This window comes from Corythoichthys intestinalis, chromosome 14, assembly GCF_030265065.1.
Source record: "Corythoichthys intestinalis isolate RoL2023-P3 chromosome 14, ASM3026506v1, whole genome shotgun sequence".
In the NCBI taxonomy this organism is placed as follows: domain Eukaryota; kingdom Metazoa; phylum Chordata; class Actinopteri; order Syngnathiformes; family Syngnathidae; genus Corythoichthys; species Corythoichthys intestinalis.
In genome coordinates this window covers 38,783,031-38,802,844 of record NC_080408.1, presented here as the reverse complement: position 1 = coordinate 38,802,844, position 19,814 = coordinate 38,783,031, and the positions used below count along the sequence as shown (strand labels likewise).

Here is a 19,814-nt window from a genome sequence, read left to right as displayed (position 1 = left end):
TATGTTTAGGGTCATTGTCTTGCTGAAAGACCCAGTGATGACCCATCTTCAGCTCCAACCTAAACTATGAGACACTGATCTACAAACTAGCTTTCAAAAGCAGCGTAAAGAGTGCTTGAGACTCACCTGATCCTCGATAGGCAGCACCAGGATACCCCCGACTTTGAGCAGTTCTTTCATATAATATTCATGGTCTTTCTGCACCCCAGCGCCGCAGTAAATGCGATCATACTGGTGGCTATCTGTAGAGATTTCAAGGCAATCTCCCACCACAAAGACAGGCTCACAGAACTCAAACCTGCAAGGGGGGGGGGGGGGTAACACATCACAGATATAAATGTACAAAGTGAACAAGGATGATTATGGTGAGCCCTATAGGGCCATTATGATGCTACAGGTATAGAAACCACAAGAATATACAGTACAGAGACATGGTACTATAAAAAAGAATAATATAATTTCCAGGGAAAACAAAACAAAATAGCAGGCATTTGGAGGAAGCGGAATGCCTGAAAAATGTCTCCTTCAACACTAAATTGGCCAATTTCCTATTCATTTTCGGGCATGTGTTCTGTTGTGCGTGTGTTCGGGCTTAAACCCTTATCGTAATGCCCAACCTCATAATGACAAAATGAAAAAACATCTCTTTTGTTGTTTCAAGTTTGAAGAAAAATCTGAAAATGGCTGAGCACATACAGTACATTTAAGAGTGCTTCTGCTGACTCTGCTCCACTAGACACAGCAACATGTAAGAAATAAAATGGCAAAGTTGTTGAGGCATCACTGCACAATCAATTTCTTCGCCTCTGCCAAATACATCAAGTCAATCCACACACTGCAGCTTGGCTTTCCGAATAAGACAACTATTTGTTTGTGTCTCGCTACAAAATGCTGGGAATGGCAGTTGTAACCCAAATATTCATTCATTACTTTACTCAATCCACACACTGCAGCTAGGCTTTCCGAATAAGACAAGAAAATGATTTATTTGTGTCTCGCTACAAATGATGGAAATGAAAGTTGTAACCAAATATTAATTCATTTACTTTCTATATCGCTTATACTCACGAAGGTCACTGGGGTGCTATAGTCGCATCTCAGTTACCAATGGCAAGGAGACGGGGCACACCCTGGGTTAGTTGCCAACCAATCGCAGGGCACAAACATACAGTAGTATGAAAAAGTATCTGAACCTTTGAATTTCTCACATTTCTGCATGAATTCACCATTAAATGTGATCAGATCTTTGTCAAAATCACACAGATGAAAAAAACGTGTCTTCTTTAACTAAACCAGCCAAACATTTATAGGTTTTCATATTTTAATGAGGATAGTATGCAAACAATGACAGAAAGGGGAAAATAAGTAAGTGAATCCTCCGCCTAAGGAGACTTAAAGAGCAATTGAAACCAAGGTTTACCAAACATTTTAAGTCAGGTGTGTGCCCAATCCCTGATGAGTGGTTAAAATCTGCCCTGCCCACTATCAAACACACACCTGGTAAGAATTGTCTTGATGAAAAGCACTGTCTGATGTGCATCATGGCTCAGTCAAAAGAGCTGTCTGAAGACCGATCAAGGATTGTTGATTTGTATAAAGCTGGCAAAGGATACAAAACCATCTCTTAAAGTCTGGATGTTCATGAATCGACTATCACAAAAGTTGTCTACAAATGAAGAGAATTTGGCACTGTTGCTTCTCTCCTAAGGAGTGGCCGTCCACCAAAGATGACGCCAAGAGTTCAGCGTAGAATACTCACAGAGGTAAAAAAGAACCCTAGTGTGTCTGCTAAAGACTTACAGAAATCACTGGCACAGTCCAGTATCTCTGTGCACACATCAACTAGATGTAAAACTATGGCCAAGAATGGTGTTCTTGGGAGGACTCCACCGAAGAAGCCACTGCTGTCTAAAAAACATATTGTTGCTCATTTAATGTTCGCAAAAAGGCACTTGGACACACCACAAAAGTTTTGGCAAAATATTTTGTGGACTGAATCAAAATTGAGTTGTTTGGGAGCAACACACAACGTCATGTGTGGAGGAAAAATGGAACAGCTCACCAACATCAACACCTCATCCCCACCGTGAAGCATGGTGGAGAGCGCATCATGATTTGGGGCTGTTTTGCTACCCCAGGGCCTGGACAACTTGCAATCATTAATGGAAGAATGAATTCAAAAGTTTATCAGGATGTTTTGCAGGAAAACCTGTGGCTGTCTGTCAGAATGTTGAAGCTAAAAAGAGGATGAATCCTGCAACAAGACAATAATGTAAAACACAGAAGTAAATCAACGTCAGAATGGTTTCAGAAAAACAAAATACACGTTCTAGAGTGGCCAAGACCTGAACCCCATTGAGATGCTGTGGCATGACTTAAAGACAGCGATTCATGCCAGACATCCTAGGAATCTGTTTGAACTACAGCAGTTTTGTAGAGAAGAATGGGCCAAGATTAGTCCTGATCGATGTGCCAGACTGATCTGCAGCTACAGGAAGTGTCTGGTTGAAATTATTGCTGCCAAAGAGGGGGCCACAAAATACTAAAAGTGACGGTTCTTACTTATTTTCCCTGTTCTGTCACTGTTTGCATACTATCCTCATTAAAATGAGAAATCCTATAAATGTTTGGGTGGTTTTAGTTAAAGCAGACAGTTTTTACATCTGTTTGATTTTGACAAAGATCAGCTCACATTTGATGGTGATTTTATGCAGAAATGTGAGCAATTCCAAAAGGTTCAGATACTTTTTCATAACACTGTACAAACAATTTTGCACACTAAAAATCACACGTATTGAGAATTTGAACAGTCCAATCATACTACTATGAATATTTTTGGGATGTGTGAGAAAACCGGAGTAGCTAGAGAACACGTAAACTTGACGCAGAAAGGCCAGAGCCCGGGACTGAAGCCTTGTTCTCAAAACTTTGAGGCAAATGTGCTAATCACTAATATAATTGCTTTTCCATGGCAGAGCATTTTCAGGATGCTAAAGATATTGTCAGCAAAGCAATAATTCAACACCCACTTATCAAAGCTGTCGCTGGTCTTTATGAAACTATCCAGCTTGTCTCTGGCATATTCCACCACATCCTTGTGGAGCTCCACACCATGGTTCACACCAAATGGACCTGCAGGAACAACAAATAACTCCTCTTATTTGCCATGCGAAAATAAAGGTTATTTTATTTCCTGCTAAACTGCTGGCTAAAAGTATTAGCACCCCTGCAATTCTTTCAGATAATGCTCAATTTCTCCCAGAAAATGGTTGCAATTACAAATGCTTTGGCAGTAATATCTTTATTTATTTTGCTTGCAATGATAAAACACAAAAGAGAATGGGGGAAAAAATAAATCATTATCATTTTCCATAAAACTCCAAAAAGCCAGAGAAAGGTATTGGCATCCTCAGCCTAATACTTGGTAGCACAATCTTCAGACAAAATAACTGCGAACAACCGTTTCCAGTATCCATCAATGAGTTTCTTACAATGCTCTGCTAAAATTTTAGACCATTCTTCTTTGGCCAACTGCTCCAGGTCTCTGAGATTTGATGGGTGCCTTCTCCAAACTGCCATTTTCAGATCTCTTCACAGGTGTTCTATGGGATTCTGGTCTGGACTTGCTGGCCACTTTAGAAGTCTCCAGTGCTTTTTTCTCAAACCATTATTTAGTGCGTTTTGAAGTGTGTTTTGGGTCATTGTCTCGCTGTATGACCCATGACCTCTGAGGAAGACCCAGCTTTCACACACTGGTCCCTACATTATGCTGCAAAATTTGTTGGTAGTCTTCAGACTTCATAATGCCATGCACACGGTCAAGCAGTCCAGTGCCAGAGGCAGCAAAGCAACTCCAAAACATCAGGGAACCTCCACCATGTTTGACTGTGGGGACAGTGTTCTTTTCTTTGAAGGCCTTGTTTAGTTTCACTGTAAACTTTATGTTGATGCCTTTCCCCAAAAAGCTCTACTTTTGTCTCAGCTGACCAGAGAACATTCTTCCAAAACATTTTTGGCTTTTTCAGGTAAGTTTTGGCAAACTCCAGCCTGGCTTTTTTATGTCTCTGGGTCAGCGCTAGAGTCTTCCTAGGTATCCTACCATAAAGTCCCTTTTCATTTGGACGTCGACGGACAGTACGGGTTGACACTGTTGTACCCTCAAACTGCAGGACAGCTTGAACTTGTTTGGATGTTAGTCGACATTTTTTAGTCACCATCCGCATAATCTTTCGTTGAAATCTCTCGTCAATTTTTGTTTTCCGTCAACATATAGGGAGGTTAGTCACAGTGCCATGGGCTTTACACTTATTGATGATGCTGCACACGGCAGACACAGAAACATTCAGGTCTTTGGAGATGGACTTGTAGCCTTGAGATTGCCCACGCCTCTAACAATTTTGCTTCTCAAGTCCTCAGACAGTTCTTTAGCCTTCTTTCTTTTCTCCGTGCTCAATGTGGTACACACAAGGACACAGGACAGGGTTGAGTCAACTTTAATCCATTTTAACTGGCTGCAAGTGGGATTTAGTTATTGCCACCACCTGTTATGTGCCACAGGTAAGGAACAGGTGCTGTTAATTACACAAATTAGAGAAGCATCACATGATTTTTTTCAAAGGGTGCCAATATTTTCTTGCCCATTTTTTGAGTTTTGTGTAAAATGATAATGATTAAAAAAATTTTCATTCTCTTTTGTGTTTTTTCATTGCAAGCAAAATAAATGAAGATGTTACTACCAAAGCATTTTTAATTGCAATCATTTTCTGGGAGAAACTGAGCATTGTCTGACAGAATTGCAGGGGTGCCAATACTTTTGGCCAGCAGTGTATGTTTGTTAATATTCCGATTTTATCATTTTGATATAATTTGTTAATATCTTACACACATTTGAACAATTCAATTTTTCTTAATTGAAGATGCCGTTTTTGTGCTATATACAATAAAAATCCCACATATTAATTAATAATTGCATAGGTCATTAGTTGAAGATGGTGTTTGTGAGGTTAAGGAAAATTTATTTATTTTTTTATAAATATTAATACTCTTACTAGTGAGTATTAATATTAAGTATCTTTAGTCCCTTTTGACAAGACAGACATTTTGTGAGCTGAAAGCTCTTGAGGTCAGATCAGGTCTTGACTTAGTGGTCACCTGACTTTTAGTTTGCTTCACTCCGTTTAAATGTTTAGTTTGCCACGAGTCGACTGGTAGTAGAGTTTGAACTGTGAGGGCATTCACTGCCACCCCTTCCAGTTCAAATGGATTGGACATCTATCGCTGTCATGGCAGCAAATAAATTTATGCCACCCCAGGTTTACTGACAAACAAAAACATAAACAAAGATATTCACACATTTATTTAAGACTGCTGCTAGCCTAACCCTAAAACACACTACTAAATGCCCGAGAAAATAGCAGCAAATAACTTCAATGTCACTGTGATAACAGCAAACATCTGTACATATATTCTTTATCTTCATTCAAAGATGACCATATTGCAGCCAAATTGTGATATTCTTATTTGTATGTTTTTATCTGTATTATACTGCCTCACGGTGGCCAAAGGGCAGCACAACAAGTTAATCATGATTTACAACTTCAGTCATATTATTATTATTATTGTAGATTTCCACACAGTACAGAACAAGCTGTTCTTATCAAGGCACAGAATACTAACGTTTTTAATGGTACATTAATTACATTTCCAATTCCTTTCAATTAGGAAAGAGAATTTTAGTATTTCTAGATTTGAACGTAGTAAAGAACTGAAGTCAAGACAGCACCGTATTTTCCATGCCTTATTCCAAGCTTACCAATGATGAGGCCAACCATGGTGCTCAGGTAGCCTGTCCCACTGCCCAGGTTGAGGAAGGAAAGTCCCGGCTGCAACTTGAGCGCCTCCATCACCTCAGAGTAAATGCATGGTGCTGACAGGTGGATGTTGCCGTGTTTCCATGCCAAGTCTTTGTAGGCGCTGTCCCGGTAACCGTCCAGATAGTAGTTGCCGCGATCAATGGCACGAAAAGCCTGTTCCACTCGCTCCGTGCGAATGTACTGTGCCTCCTTCAGGTTGTCGATGAGATCGTCGTTGTCCTCCCCGGCGCTCACGGCTCCCCCCATACCGACAAAAACGTGTTTTTTTTGGCCTGAAAACTATACAGCTGATGTGACTCCTCACACAAGTGTCATCTCTGAGCAGCAATTGACCTGAAGGCAAAAGGTACAAACACAAAAGATTGTCGATATTAAAGCAGCAATGAATGATGGCAAATCCTCAAAACTTAACTTATTTGCTGTGACGTCGACAGACAAGCAATCCATTTGAACTGAAAAGAGCTGGTAGTGAATTACTTGTGTTGGCATTTCTTTCTCATAATTGAGGTGACAATGCAAAATTCACCACTTAACCTTTATCTTCCAATCAGAAAATCTGAAATCTCTATTCCAAAGAGATGCAAAGCCACCAACAAACCTTAAATTCTTAATTTTGCAGATATGTACTTCAACAGAGTTCTTGCACCCTTTTTAAAGTCAAATGTAATGCTTTTTAAGACATTTTTGAAATAATTTAAGACCAAAACATGTTGCAACAATTTCTGCTGAAGAAAAAAATGACAGAACAACTAATAAACAAACTATTTTCACCCTTCTTCTGTGAACTGGAATGAGTTTGTCACTAGTAGAAATCAAATCCATCTGAAGTGGGAGGGTTGAAAGAATGAGCATTCATTCGCTACCATCCCTCCCACTTCAAAAGGATTGGACGTCTATGGCCTTGAGTGGCAGTCAATGGCAGGCAACGAGTTCATTTGGGGTATTTCATGTTATTTTCTGTTGATTTTTGGTCACTTCCTTTTCCTTTTGGGGCATTTACGGGTCACTTCCTCTTAATTTTGGGGCATTCACAGGTAATTTCCTGTTGATTTTGAGTTACTGAAAAGGAAGTGACTCAAGAATGTACGCAAATTACTAGGAAGTGACTCAAAATCAACAGGAAGTGACCTGTAAATGTCCACAAAAGACTATGCTGTGAAAGCTCTGATTTCAGTGCCATTGACGGCTCTAAAAGTTCAATCCACTCAAAATGAATTAGATGTCTAGTGCCGTCAGTGGCAGCCAGTGAGCTAACATAGACACTATTCAAATGGAAGATTTTGGTAACAACCTGTTGGCTCCTTTTTTAAACAGTGGCACCTTTTTAAAATGATATATCGATTCATGGTGGGAGCATATCGATAACCTTTTGGGCTACAAGCACATCGATATATCATCATAACATATATCACTGATGTTATTTTTTCACCAGGGGCCAACCACCTCTTAAATAAATCATCCTGCATCCATTTTTGATTAAATTTACACTTCCCCTTCTATGCATATTCCTCCTCACCTCTACAGCCAAGAATAACCAGGAAATGGCGTTATGGCGACAACTCAAGTCACTGAGGTATGTTGAGGTTGCGGATAAGGTACCGTATAACATATGAAAATCCCAAACTCTCGTATTTACGTTTTACGGCAGACCATATAGTAATATCCCACGCATTAAATACATCATCTGGAAAGTTAATACATTCTGCCATTTTCTATTAACTTTAAAGTGCCTGTGACAGCATAAAACAAATAGCATTATTATGTGAATTAGAATCATATTTTGAGACGATTCAACTATATACAACAATTTGGCAAAGCTCAGATGACGAGAAATTAGTCTTTTGATCTGCTGTTTAGCCCCGCCTGTCATTAGCGTCCCCAGCTAGAGGAAGACGTCGGCAGGGTCACGATTTCATCTGATTTAGAATTCAGCTCATTGAGGAAGAAGATTCAGAACGAGGAAAATGCAACGAAGAGAGCAGCAAAATGTCATTGTTACAATCTTTCAACTCCAATATTTTTAGGGGGATGGAAGTCTGGACGGTATGGGGGAACTGCAGACGAGAGCGGGGGGCTGCACGAGCATAAGCCGAGTATAGCACTCTCCCGGCGAACACGCGAAGGGGACCGAGGAGGGTGTGCGACAAGCCGCCAGTCGTCGGCCCAGTGGCATTCTTGGCGGACAAGGAGCCTTGTCAGCCACAAAATGCAAGCCACCTTCTTATTAAAATATGTGCCATGATCCCAGTATTTGACATAATACAAAACACGATTTTTATTCACTTCCTCGTAAGTCCCACAGTTGTCCGACTTGTTTTGGCCAATCTCCGCGGTGAACGGGAACTTTTTGAAACCCAAAAAGGCTCACACGCCTCACCTTGGTGCAGCAACAAAACACTGCAGCACATTTGGCATGCGTGATGTGAAAAATAAACAAATTAATCCGCAAAATCAGCTCAATCCACAGTCCATCAGCATGCTATAAAGCAATGCTGTATTGTGAGATGCTGACCCGGGTGTCGTCATATTCCCATTCCTCCTCATTCCAGGAAGTCACTCATTTTCATGGCTCAGAATTTTAAAAAATCGAATATATAAATTGATCGCTTCCATACACACATACAAGCGGTCCATTTCATTCAGGAGCATAAAATACTGTGTGAAATATGAAATAAACATGCTTTTTGCTGTCATAGGCACTTTAAGACAATTTAAGACCTTGATTACCCGGATTTTAAATGTAATTATCCGGATTTTAAATGTAAGACATTTTAAGACTTTTTAAAGATCCGCGGGAACCCTGTTAAAAAAAATAACATGCAAAAAGTCCACAAGAAAATTAAATTCCCTCCAAAAAGTTGACTATTGCCTATAGATGTCATGAATGTTAAAAAAGCAGTACTTACCAGGTATGTCTAAATGATATCAGAATAAAACCATACTATTATTGATGATGAGCTTGCGGTAGGCTCTTCCACAAATAAGATTCTTTGCGTGCCGAAGCACTAATATACTGATGATCAAAGATGTTTCATAATAATCAGGTTTCCACAAAATCATGGTAATACAATACCATCTGGAGTAAACATCAGTGTTATTGAGTGATGATGTTACAGAGTTTTGATACTATCCCACTCTTCCCTGAAGCGTTTGCGATTCGTTGGCGATACACCCGAGGGAAGATGCCTCTCAAATTCTCTCTATGCCTTCTCCGCATCTCTCTCTGACTCAGCTCATAAATTTACATTGAGGGGTGACTCGAGAGCGGGAGGGGAGGCCTGTGCTGAGGTCATTTTCCATTGCAGAGCATTATCATCCATTTTGGTCTCTATCGCCAGCTGCGTATTTTTAAGTTCCCCCTCCTTCTTCCTGCCTTGGTTGGTCATTTTCAGGCATTTCTAGTGCAAAGAAGCAAAAGTAGGTCAGGCACAATCTTGTACAAATAAAGCGCCTTTAGCCCACTGCAGTACAGTCTTACAGCAGGAAATCCACGGGGATCTTAATGCACCTGCTACTCTAATTGACACTGCAGTTCCATGTACTTGAATTTTTATTTTTATGTGCAAGGTTATTTTGCCTATTATTGATTTGCAAATTCACCTACTTGCTGTTTTTGAGGGTATATAGACAAGTTTCCTAAGCGAAATATGAGCAGCGCCATCTTGGAAAATGTCTGCTCCGAACTTCAGGTTTAGAAAGAACAACATGAATTGCGGTTGAAGGAAGCAGTGTGTTGATGAAGTTAAAACTGCAAAATGAAGCCAAAAGAACCTACGGAATCTCCAAAAATGGATTCAGCACGACAAAGATGAGATTGTATGATTGTTCCTATCACTTCGTTGATCATTCATGGACAAAATTATAACAACCTCTCAGCTTGTGTTGACGTGAGATATAGATTGATACGCCGGCCACTTAAGTGACCAAAATGAGGTGAAATTACAAATTATATTACATTTTCCGAATGCAGAAGGAAATATTAGAGAGGCCTGTAATTGTCAACATGGGTAAACCTCAACTATGAAAGACAGAATGTGGAAAAAAACCCTGAAAATCACATTGTTTGATTTTTAAAGAATTTATTTGCAAATCATGGTAGAAAATAAGTATTTGGTCAATACCAAAAGTTCATCTCAATACTTTGTTATGTACGCTTTGTTCGCAATAACGGAGGCCAAACGTTTTCTGTAACTCTTCACAAGCTTTTCACACACTGTTGCTCGTATTTTGGCCCATTCCTCCATGCAGATCTCCTCTAGAGCAGTGATGTTTTGGGGCTGTCGTTGGGCAACACAGACTTTCAACTCCCTCCACAGATTTTCTATGGGGTTGAGATCTGGAGACTGGCTAGGCCACTCCAGGACCTTGAAAGAGCTTCTTACGAAGCCACTCCTTTGTTGCCCTGGCTGTGTGTTTGGGATCATTGTCATGCTGAAAGACCCAGCCACGTCTAATCTTCAATGCCCTTTGCTGATGGAAGGACATTTTCACTCAAAATCTCTCGATACATGGCCCCATTCATTCTTTCCTTTACACAGATCAGTCGTCCTGGTCCCTTTGCAGAAAACCAGCCCCAAAGCATGATGTTTCCACCCCCATGCTTCACAGTCGGTATGGTTTTATTCGGATGCAATTCAGTATTCTTTCTCCTCCAAACACGAGAACCTGTGTTTCTACCAAAATGTTCTTTTTTGGTTTCAGCTGACCATAAGACATTCTCCCAGTCCTCTTCTGGATCATCCAAATGCTCTCTAGCGAACCGCAGATGGGCCTGGACATGTACCTTCTTCGGCAGGGGGACACGTCTGGCAGTGCAGGATTTGAGTCCCTGGCGGCGCATTGTGTTACTGATAGAAGCCATTGTTACTGTGGTCCCAGCTCTCTGTAGGTATTTCACTAGGTCCCCCCGTGTGGTTCTAGGATTATTGCTCACCCTTGTTGTTATCATTTTGACGCCATGGGGTGAGATCTTGCATGGAGCCCCAGATCGAGGGAGATTATCAGTGGTCTTGTATGTCTTCCTTTTTCTAATAATTGCTCCCACAGTTGATTTCTTTACACCAGGCGTTTTACCTATTGCAGATTCAGTCTTTCCAGCCTGGTGCAGGTCTACAATTTTGTCTCTGGTGTCCTTCAACAGCTCTTTGGTCTTGGCCATAGTGGAGTTTTGAGTGTGACTGACTGAGATTGTGGATAGGTGTCTTTTATACCAATAATGAGTTTAAACAGGCGCCATCAATACAGGTAACGAGTGGAGCCTCGTTAGACCTCTTTGACAGCCAGAAATCTTGCTTGTTTGTAGGTGACCAAGTACTTATTTTCCGCTCTAATTTTGAAATTAATTCTTTAAAAATCAAACAATATGATTTTCTGTTTTTTTTTTCCCACATTCTGTCTCTCATGGTTGAGGTTTACTCATGTTGAAAATTACAGGTCTCTGTAATCTTTTCAAGTAGGACAACTTGCACAACTGGTGCTTGACTAAATACTTACTTGCCCCACTGTACATATAGACAAAAATAGTATGTCATTCTTTTTTATTGCTGATATTGATCTAGGGCTGGGCAATATGGCCTGTATTACGTATCGTGGGAAATTGAGCAAATTTACCTCCATAACGATAAATGACGATAAATTCTCCCAAGGAAATGCATGAAATACAAATTACAGTGGGGAGAACAAGTATTTGATACACTGCCAATGTATCAAATACTTGTTCTCCCCACTGTAACTGTTTCTTGTTGATTTATTTACCAGCTTTCACTTTAACATATGTAGCAATTGTACATGCGGTCTAAACATTAAGTATATAAAGATTTCTTGTAAACAATAAGAATTCAAGTATGAACATTTATAACAGCTTGTATGACTTGAACAATGTACAACATTATAAAAATCAATACGACAACTGTGCAAACATGTCATTGTAACACAAATGATTTCCAGCACTTCAGACAACTTATTGGTAATGGATGCTGTGACATAATTACCAAACACAAGTGTTTACTTCAAGGTTTCAGTTTTTTTTTTCCCCAGAGCATCTTTTAATACATGCACCCCCCACACAGACAATAAACAAACATTAAAGCTATATTTCTCTTTTGCCAATAATACATTTAAGATTTTATGATGGCAGTAATGACACATATATATATAGAGAGACAGCATATACAGAAAAATACCTGTGGCCATTAAACGGTGATATTATAGGCTTCATTGTTGGATTTTAATTTATGATGAATGCTTTACCATCATAAAAGATATCAAAGAAATCACACACACACAGATACAAAATAACGCGACACAGTAATTGCTAGATGCAGTCCGTGCCCAATCCACTCATTAAGTTCAGCCGTTTCGACAAGGTTAGAGCTGCTATCCGACTCCATCACGATCATTTGTAGCGCTAACTGCTAGCGTTAGCCTGTGGCCTGGTTACCAGTAGAAAGCAGTGAAAGCACCCTCTCCTGAAATCGTGACAACGAGGGAGGAAAGCGGGTGAAAGCCCGTCTGGAAGCCGCCAAGAGTCTACTTAATGTTGGGTGAAAGTTTAGCGAAGCTCCCTTAAGCCTGACTCAATCAAGTTAGCCGCTAGCGTTAGATGGATACGGTATTTCCAAATTTTCTTTTTTAAGGGATTTTGATGAGTAATGTTACTCCTGCTCCACTGTTGTTTTGCATGGAGAAATTCGAAAACGGAAGTTGCTAGCAGACATAAGGAAGTAAAGCGGAAGTACCTAGGAAACTTGTCTATAAAGAAATGGGATTTGACAAAATATCAGTATTTTGTCGCTTAGCCTTTGCGGTGTAAATCCAGCCTATGATCACCACGGTAGAACCTCCACATGTCAGGTAACAAAATGTTGTCACTTGCCCCCTGTAGGGAAAACAAGGCTAGATGTGAACCGGGGTCAAGCCTGACAGTTCAGAGTCGAGCAAGGACACCACAGCAATTCATGCCGAATGGTCACAATGATCCTCCAGAAACACGAGCTCTTGACGTCAACTTAACACCACAGCCCTGATCATCCCAAGAACTTATCTCATATACCGTACACACACACACATGACTTTTTTTTATTATTATCATTCTGCGATGCCACACAGGATATTCGAGGTGACAAAAAGTGTGACAACAACAGAACAGGAAATGGAACTGACTGTGACAAAGCAATGAAACCTGACTTCTGACAACAACATGAGCAACATCAAATTAATTCACTGTTGCATATATAAGATAATACTACAAAATTTATTATATATTATACGAAGTTACCATGCTTCTTCTAATTCACTAAGTGTATTAATTACACTATTACCTGTGCCACAGTTGTGAAAGTTTCCATGACATGTCTATCAGGCAGCTTTAATGGGTGAGTAGGTCTAGCTTTAGTTTTAGGAGTTAAGTTCTCTTCATACTCATATGAAAGTTAGGAATCTGAAAATGATACATAAAACGTAGAGAGAAATGTTAATAGTTAATTCATATTAAATGATTTCCTATGGGAAAATGGTTTAGAAATAGGAAAATCAAACATACAAAGAACAAAATTACAAGTTAAGTACCGGAACTATTTTTAAAAGGATACTTATTGTGCACTGTAAATGCCAATTCAGTAGGGGTGTAAATAGTGTTGTCCCAATTTGACCCTCAATATCCGTTCTTGCGACTGATGTGGCAATTTTTGGAGTATCAGACAGCATCGGTGTTACAAGACCTGATCTGATACAGTAGCCAGACGGGATTTCAGCACCATTGCGCTTTTCGCCGGCTGTAAATAAAACCACTAGGCAAACATGTCAGCTGTGTAGGGCTACTTCTTCTTAGAAAACAAAGATACTAAAAGAACGTGGTTAAATATTTGTAAACAGAGCATTTCTTGGGGACGTGCCATCAGGGCTCACTTGAATTAAAAAAAATATATATATATATATATATATATATATATATATATATATATATATATATATATATATATATATATATTAGGGGTGTCAAACGATTAAAATTTTTAATCGAGTTAATTACAGCTTCAAGATTAATTAATCGTAATAATCGTAATTAATCGCAATTCAAACCATCTCTAAAGTATGCCATATTTTTCTGTAAATTATTGTTGGAATGGAAAGATAACACACAAGATGGACATACAACATACTGTACATAAGTGCTGTATTTGTTTATTATAACAATAAATTAAAGATACACGATATATCGGTCACCGATAATTATCGGCCGATAATGGCAATTATGACGTCACACAGATAATCCAGATAATAATAAAATTCAACCGATAATGCAATCCGATAATTATATACTTGATTTTGCCTCCAAATGTGCGCAACCGAAGATTTCAGCACGCCGCCTCCTCAACCCCTCCCCTCTCTGAAGCCCCTGAGGGAGGAGGGGTTGAGGAGGCGGAGTTACAAGACAAGAAGTAGTTGAATATTATGGCGGCTGTTACTAAAAAAACGACGCTCTCGCCATCTGCGAAACATGTACCGTAGAAGTTCCACGAGGCAGAAAGAACGCGTCCTCATTCAAAACCACTAACCCAGCAGCCATTTAAAACTGCATCACAAAGAATTTTGGAACAAATACGAGGCTGCTGCTAGCAGGAATGCTAAAGCTATTGTAAACACTAAGTTAAACTACAGGGCTTGTGGCGATACAGAGTCGGGCTATTTGGGAATGCAGCCCAAGGCGGGTGGTAAATTCGCATCTAAGGCTAAACACCGGCACTATTGGAGACCGATAGTCGGCAAGTAGCCGTCTTCCGACGGAGCCCGCCGCTCTGGCCAGTCCGGCAGGCCGCCACCGCCTCACCGTAGGCGGGGCGGGCCGAGCCCGGTTCCCAGGCCTCTGGACCTCCGGCGAACACCCCGGTTTCTCGAGCGTTCCCCCACGGCGTGCGAGCAGAGCCAGGACCCGAATACGCCGCGGCGAACCGTCCGGGGCGGGCGGCTTATCCGGTACGAATGTAGCTGCCGCTACCGCCGAGACGGGACAGTTTTTTTTTTTTTACCTTAATGACCCGAGAACCAAAGCCCTGGATAAAAGAAATAATGTAGTTTATACGACCACCATTCTTCATGAAAAAGTGATGTCCGGTAAGCAAGCTTATCATGACGGCACAGTGGTTATAAGATAATTTAAACATGGAGAAAACGAAGTCAGCCAGTCAATAATGCATTCAGAATGTGAAATGACGAGCGGTCAGATGACTTTGTAACGCTGCCTTTATTTTCGGCTTAATAAAACTCAGGCTCAAAACAACATGCACGCGGATGCGAGCTCCAACTCCGTCCAAATAGTGCTGCTGTAACGCAAATGTCGTGAAAGCCGCAAATGTAAACAAAGCGCTGCAGAATGGGTACATGACATCTCGCCCTTTTGAGGTAATCATTTTCTCAGTGTGCAACAAAGCATATAACATTAGCAATCACTTTTCAAAGTATTTAACTTATTTCTCTGCTCAATTACAGTCACAGTAGATAATCAAATTCTTAAATCAATATTCTGTAGCCACAAATATTATTCAAAATCTTTCCTTCTTCAAGTTTTTTTTTTTTTTTTAGGATTAAGTATAATAATGTATTGCTTAAAACAAGGCTGTTAAGATTATTTTCAGCTAGCTATTTTTCTTCCAAGAAATCTGAGAGAAATACACTTGAAGCGATGGCAGATAATTTCACTTATTGCTAATAGATTTACACTTAAAACTGACTAGTTTTAAGGAGCTGTGTTTTGCAGCGGATTAATGCTATATATGTTAGGAATGGCTTACTTTTAAACACATTTTTGTGCAACTTAGGTATTTACTCTGTAAGTAATTGTTGCCAAAGGTTTACCATTACACAATGTCAGACAATCTGTCATTATTTATATGTTTGAATTGACGACTTGTTCATACTTTATGTTGAAAAAAAGAGCAATAAATTATATTTTTGCACAGTAATATTGTCTTTTGTGTATACTTTAAAATTTTACATAAATCTTTTAATAGAATTATCAGCTTGACATTATCGGTTATCGGTTGGAATGAGGAGGAAATTATCGGTTATCGGTATCGGTTGAAAAATGCATTATCGTGCATCACTACAATAAATCCACAAATGGCATTATTAACATTCTTTCTGTTTAAGTGATCCACAGATAGTAAGACTTGTAGTTCATAAAAGATAAATGTTATAGTTACAAGTTATAGTAATTTTATATTAAAACCCCTCTTCATATTATTGTTTTAATAAAATTTGTACAGTTTTCAATCAAAAGTAGTGTTAATATAATATTAAGAAGAATAAAAATAACAATAATAAGAATTGAGTGACCAAACTCTGAGTAATGCCAGTTCACTTTGCATTGTTTAGCTGTGTGAGAATGGGGCCTCATTACTACAGACTGAAGTGCTTTTCTTTTTGTGAACATTATTTTTTTTTTTTGAGAGATAGCAATATTATTTTTGTTGTGCTTTCACTAAATGATACTTCTGTTTGTTGTGAAGGAGTTGCAGAAGCGTATGCCAATAAACGGCGCAGCCCAAAGAACGCCTGTATCCACTCGCCTTTATAACAGATATATCTCTGAGCATATCTTACCCAAAATACAACAAGCGACACATAATTGCCACTAAAAGAAAGCAAACTTACCGAAATATGTGTGGAGCACAAAGAGATAGCATAAACGTCTCATAACTACTAATTCTCCCACTATTAGAAGGAATAACATTAGTATGTAACGGCGCTGCGCTGCCCCCAAGCGGCCGGTGGCATTCTCTTCACTCTTAATGTCCATAAACGGCCTCATTGAAATCTGTTTGAGGCAATGCGAGAGCGGCTCATTCAGTGCATGCGTTAATTGCGTCAAATATTTTAACGTGATTAATTTAAAAATTAATTAACGCCCGTTAACGCGATAATTTTGACAGCCCTAACATATATATATATATATATACATACAATTATACAATTATAATAAAAGCATTATTTTTTGCCTTTTTAAAAATTGTTTAAAAATAGAAGTATCACAACGGCACCGGGAAAAAAAAAATCTGTATCGGGTCATCACTTGTTCCAACTACACTGCTGAATGAGCTATGCTTAAAAAACATAATAATAAAAAAAGATTTTAAACAAATGTGCTCATCATAGAACTTTTAACTCTTTGCTGCAATTTTTGGTAAATAAAGATTGTCTATATTCTGACTTGATAATTTCAAGTTACACAAACTACGATAAACACATTCTCCCTTCATTGTGTGGTTGACATTAGGGCTGAACGATATTGGAAAAAACTTACATTGTGACTTTTTGGGGGTTTGCGATGTATATTACACTGTTAAAACTAGAAGAATTTTCACTAGATGATTTGAATAGCTTGCTATTAAGTTAGCTATTTGGGAAGACTGATTGACTCACCATGTTTTTGTATAAGTGTATTGCATTTAGTATTTCATTAGATTATTTTCTTGTTTTTCCTCATTTATCCTTGTATTATTTATTCTTTATTTTATATTCTTTAAACAACATCCTTCATTATAAAAATGTTATCCAAGTTTCTGTAATTCTTTTATTGTTGCATTATACAGTGCTGGCCAAAAGTATTGGCACCCCTGCATTTCTGTCAGATAATGCTCAATTTCCCTCAGAAAATGATTGCAATTACAAATGCTTTGGTAGTAATATCTTCATTTATTTCGCTTGCAATGAAAAAACACAAAAGCGAATGGAGAAAAAAAAAAATCATAATCATTTTACACAAAACCCCCAAAATGGGCTGGACAGCATTTGTAATTGCAATCATTTTCTGGAAGAAATTGAGCATTATCTGACAGAATTGCAGGGATGTCAATACGTTTGGCCGGCACTGTAGATTGAAGGTGCTTCAATTTACTTTAATTGTACTTACAGTATTTATTATTCATTTATTCAAGAACTTAAAGTTAAAAAAATTGCAAAATCGCAATATATTATTGTATTCATAAAATACCGTTCTAGGCTAAGGGGGGTTTATCTGTGAATGATGAAGTTTGCTGTATACATAAGGGATACAGGAAGCCATGTCTCACTTGCTGCTTTTATGAAGCAAACACAAAGTTTACATGTTCAAAAAATAATAATAACAATCACACATCCTGCAATAGGACTATTGCGCATGCACACATCGCGATGGCGATATTCAAACGATATATTGTGCAGGCCTATTTGACATTTTTCATGATTTATGGCATCACAACACTGCTTACAGGACAAAAGACAGCTTGTCTCTGATTGTCATGCTTCCAGTGAGGTGTAAAAATTCACATGGTAGGAAACAATGAGCCCTCCGTGAAACAACACAACTATCAAACACAAACACAAACAAAGGGAAATCCCTTTAATTGCCATCCTAAAACAAGACTCCCCAAACTCATAAAAGTCCCCAAATAGAATATAAAGTATTTCCACACTTCATCGCCTAAACATTAACAAATGTGAATTGCTCATGAAAGGATTACTCTTTTATTCACTAGATGAACGAAATTGACATTTATTAAGCAACTTACTGTTCCAAAAGGTGCTGAATATGTAGTGTATTTGCTGTTTTATGTGTTCTTCCACTGTGAACAACCTTCAGAGATCAAATTACATGTGTATTAACCTCAGAGCAGTACAGACCTGTTTGTTGATTTTTTAATTACCATTTGAGCCCTTCTCTTTAACTCAGCCAATTAAGCAGGACGGTGCTCCAGTATGCTAATCTAAATTTAAATTTCCATTCAAACTCCTAGTCAACACACAACAGAAATACAATGCACTTTGCATATATATGATCAATTTTAGATTATTTTGTTAATATTTTCTCAAGTTACGCTTATTTGTTTCTAGTTTTTAGATTTTCTTGTTGCCAATTTAGTAACAAATCAGCATTTCCGCTGGTCACGGAACATAGTTACCATAAAGACAGCTGCCTCAGCAAATAGGTTTTTGTTTTCTTTCACTATTGTAATGTTTTGTTGACTAAATGTCGGTATTCTTAGCCCTAAGAGCTACTTTTCAGCAGACAACCTCACGGGAGAGGAAGGTTCTGCACAACCTTATATGTTGCTCACACAAATAATTAACTACCTATCTATTTTTTTATTTTTTTTTGATGCTGCAAGCTACCCACACTAGCGTTGCGATCGACTGGTCGATTGCGATCGACTGGTCAATCACGATCGACGTAATGGGCCCCTCTGTTCTAAATCATTGGTTCTCGACTGTTGTCAGAACGGTACCTGCAGTTCCCTATAATGACTAATTCATGATCCTTTTTTTAGGGCTCTTTCAAATTAGACCAGAAAGACCAGGGTCCGATTGAAGAGTTACCTCGCAACGACACTTGCAAACGACTTGCTATAAAGGTTCTGCATAGTGCTGCAAAAATTAATCGATTACCTCAAGTATTCAATTAGAAAAAAATATTCGAATTAAATTTTATTGCTTCGAGTATTCGTTTAATTAAAGTTGCGTTGTAATGGTTTATTTTGAAAGTGCTTGCATTTAGTTTTTATTGATTACGGTGGATACACTGCCCTCTGGTCTGCCTCATTTCCCATGGCTGAATCCAACTGCTCCCTGTTAAGACCAACGTAAGCTAAGTTTTTGTTTGAGCTAATGTTTTTTATGCATTCAAAATTTAGTTTATAGGCATATTTAGCCATTTTTTGTGGGAATATGTGTCTGGACCATTTGTTAAGAGCATTGTTAAAAAAAGCCAATTGTTCTTTTGTTGTACATAGATCCTCAATTATTATTATTATTATTTTTTTATACCGTTTGAGGCTCAGCTCAGGTATTTTAATTTTTGATGGTCCTTATTCGATTACTCGAACTAACTAGTTCATCGATTAATCGACTACTAAAATAATCGATAGCTGTAGCCCTAGTTCTGCATTCACATTGCACCAACCAAACTAG

The 19,814-nt window shown here is 38.7% G+C and overlaps 1 protein-coding gene across 2 annotated transcripts in view; it reads right to left on the bottom strand.

Annotated features, from left to right (window-relative positions):
* pcmtd1 (protein-L-isoaspartate (D-aspartate) O-methyltransferase domain containing 1) overlaps positions 1 to 19,814 on the bottom strand; it is a 128,780-nt gene that overhangs the window by 6,781 nt on the left and 102,185 nt on the right. For both annotated transcript variants that reach the window (XM_057856664.1, XM_057856663.1), the window contains exons 2-4: positions 5,813 to 6,206; positions 3,030 to 3,132; positions 127 to 298 (exon numbers count right to left, since the gene is read on the bottom strand). In XM_057856664.1, the coding sequence (XP_057712647.1) occupies positions 127 to 298; positions 3,030 to 3,132; positions 5,813 to 6,119 (582 nt within the window). In that variant the 5' untranslated portion in view covers positions 6,120 to 6,206. The remainder of the gene's footprint in view (positions 1 to 126; positions 299 to 3,029; positions 3,133 to 5,812; positions 6,207 to 19,814) is intronic.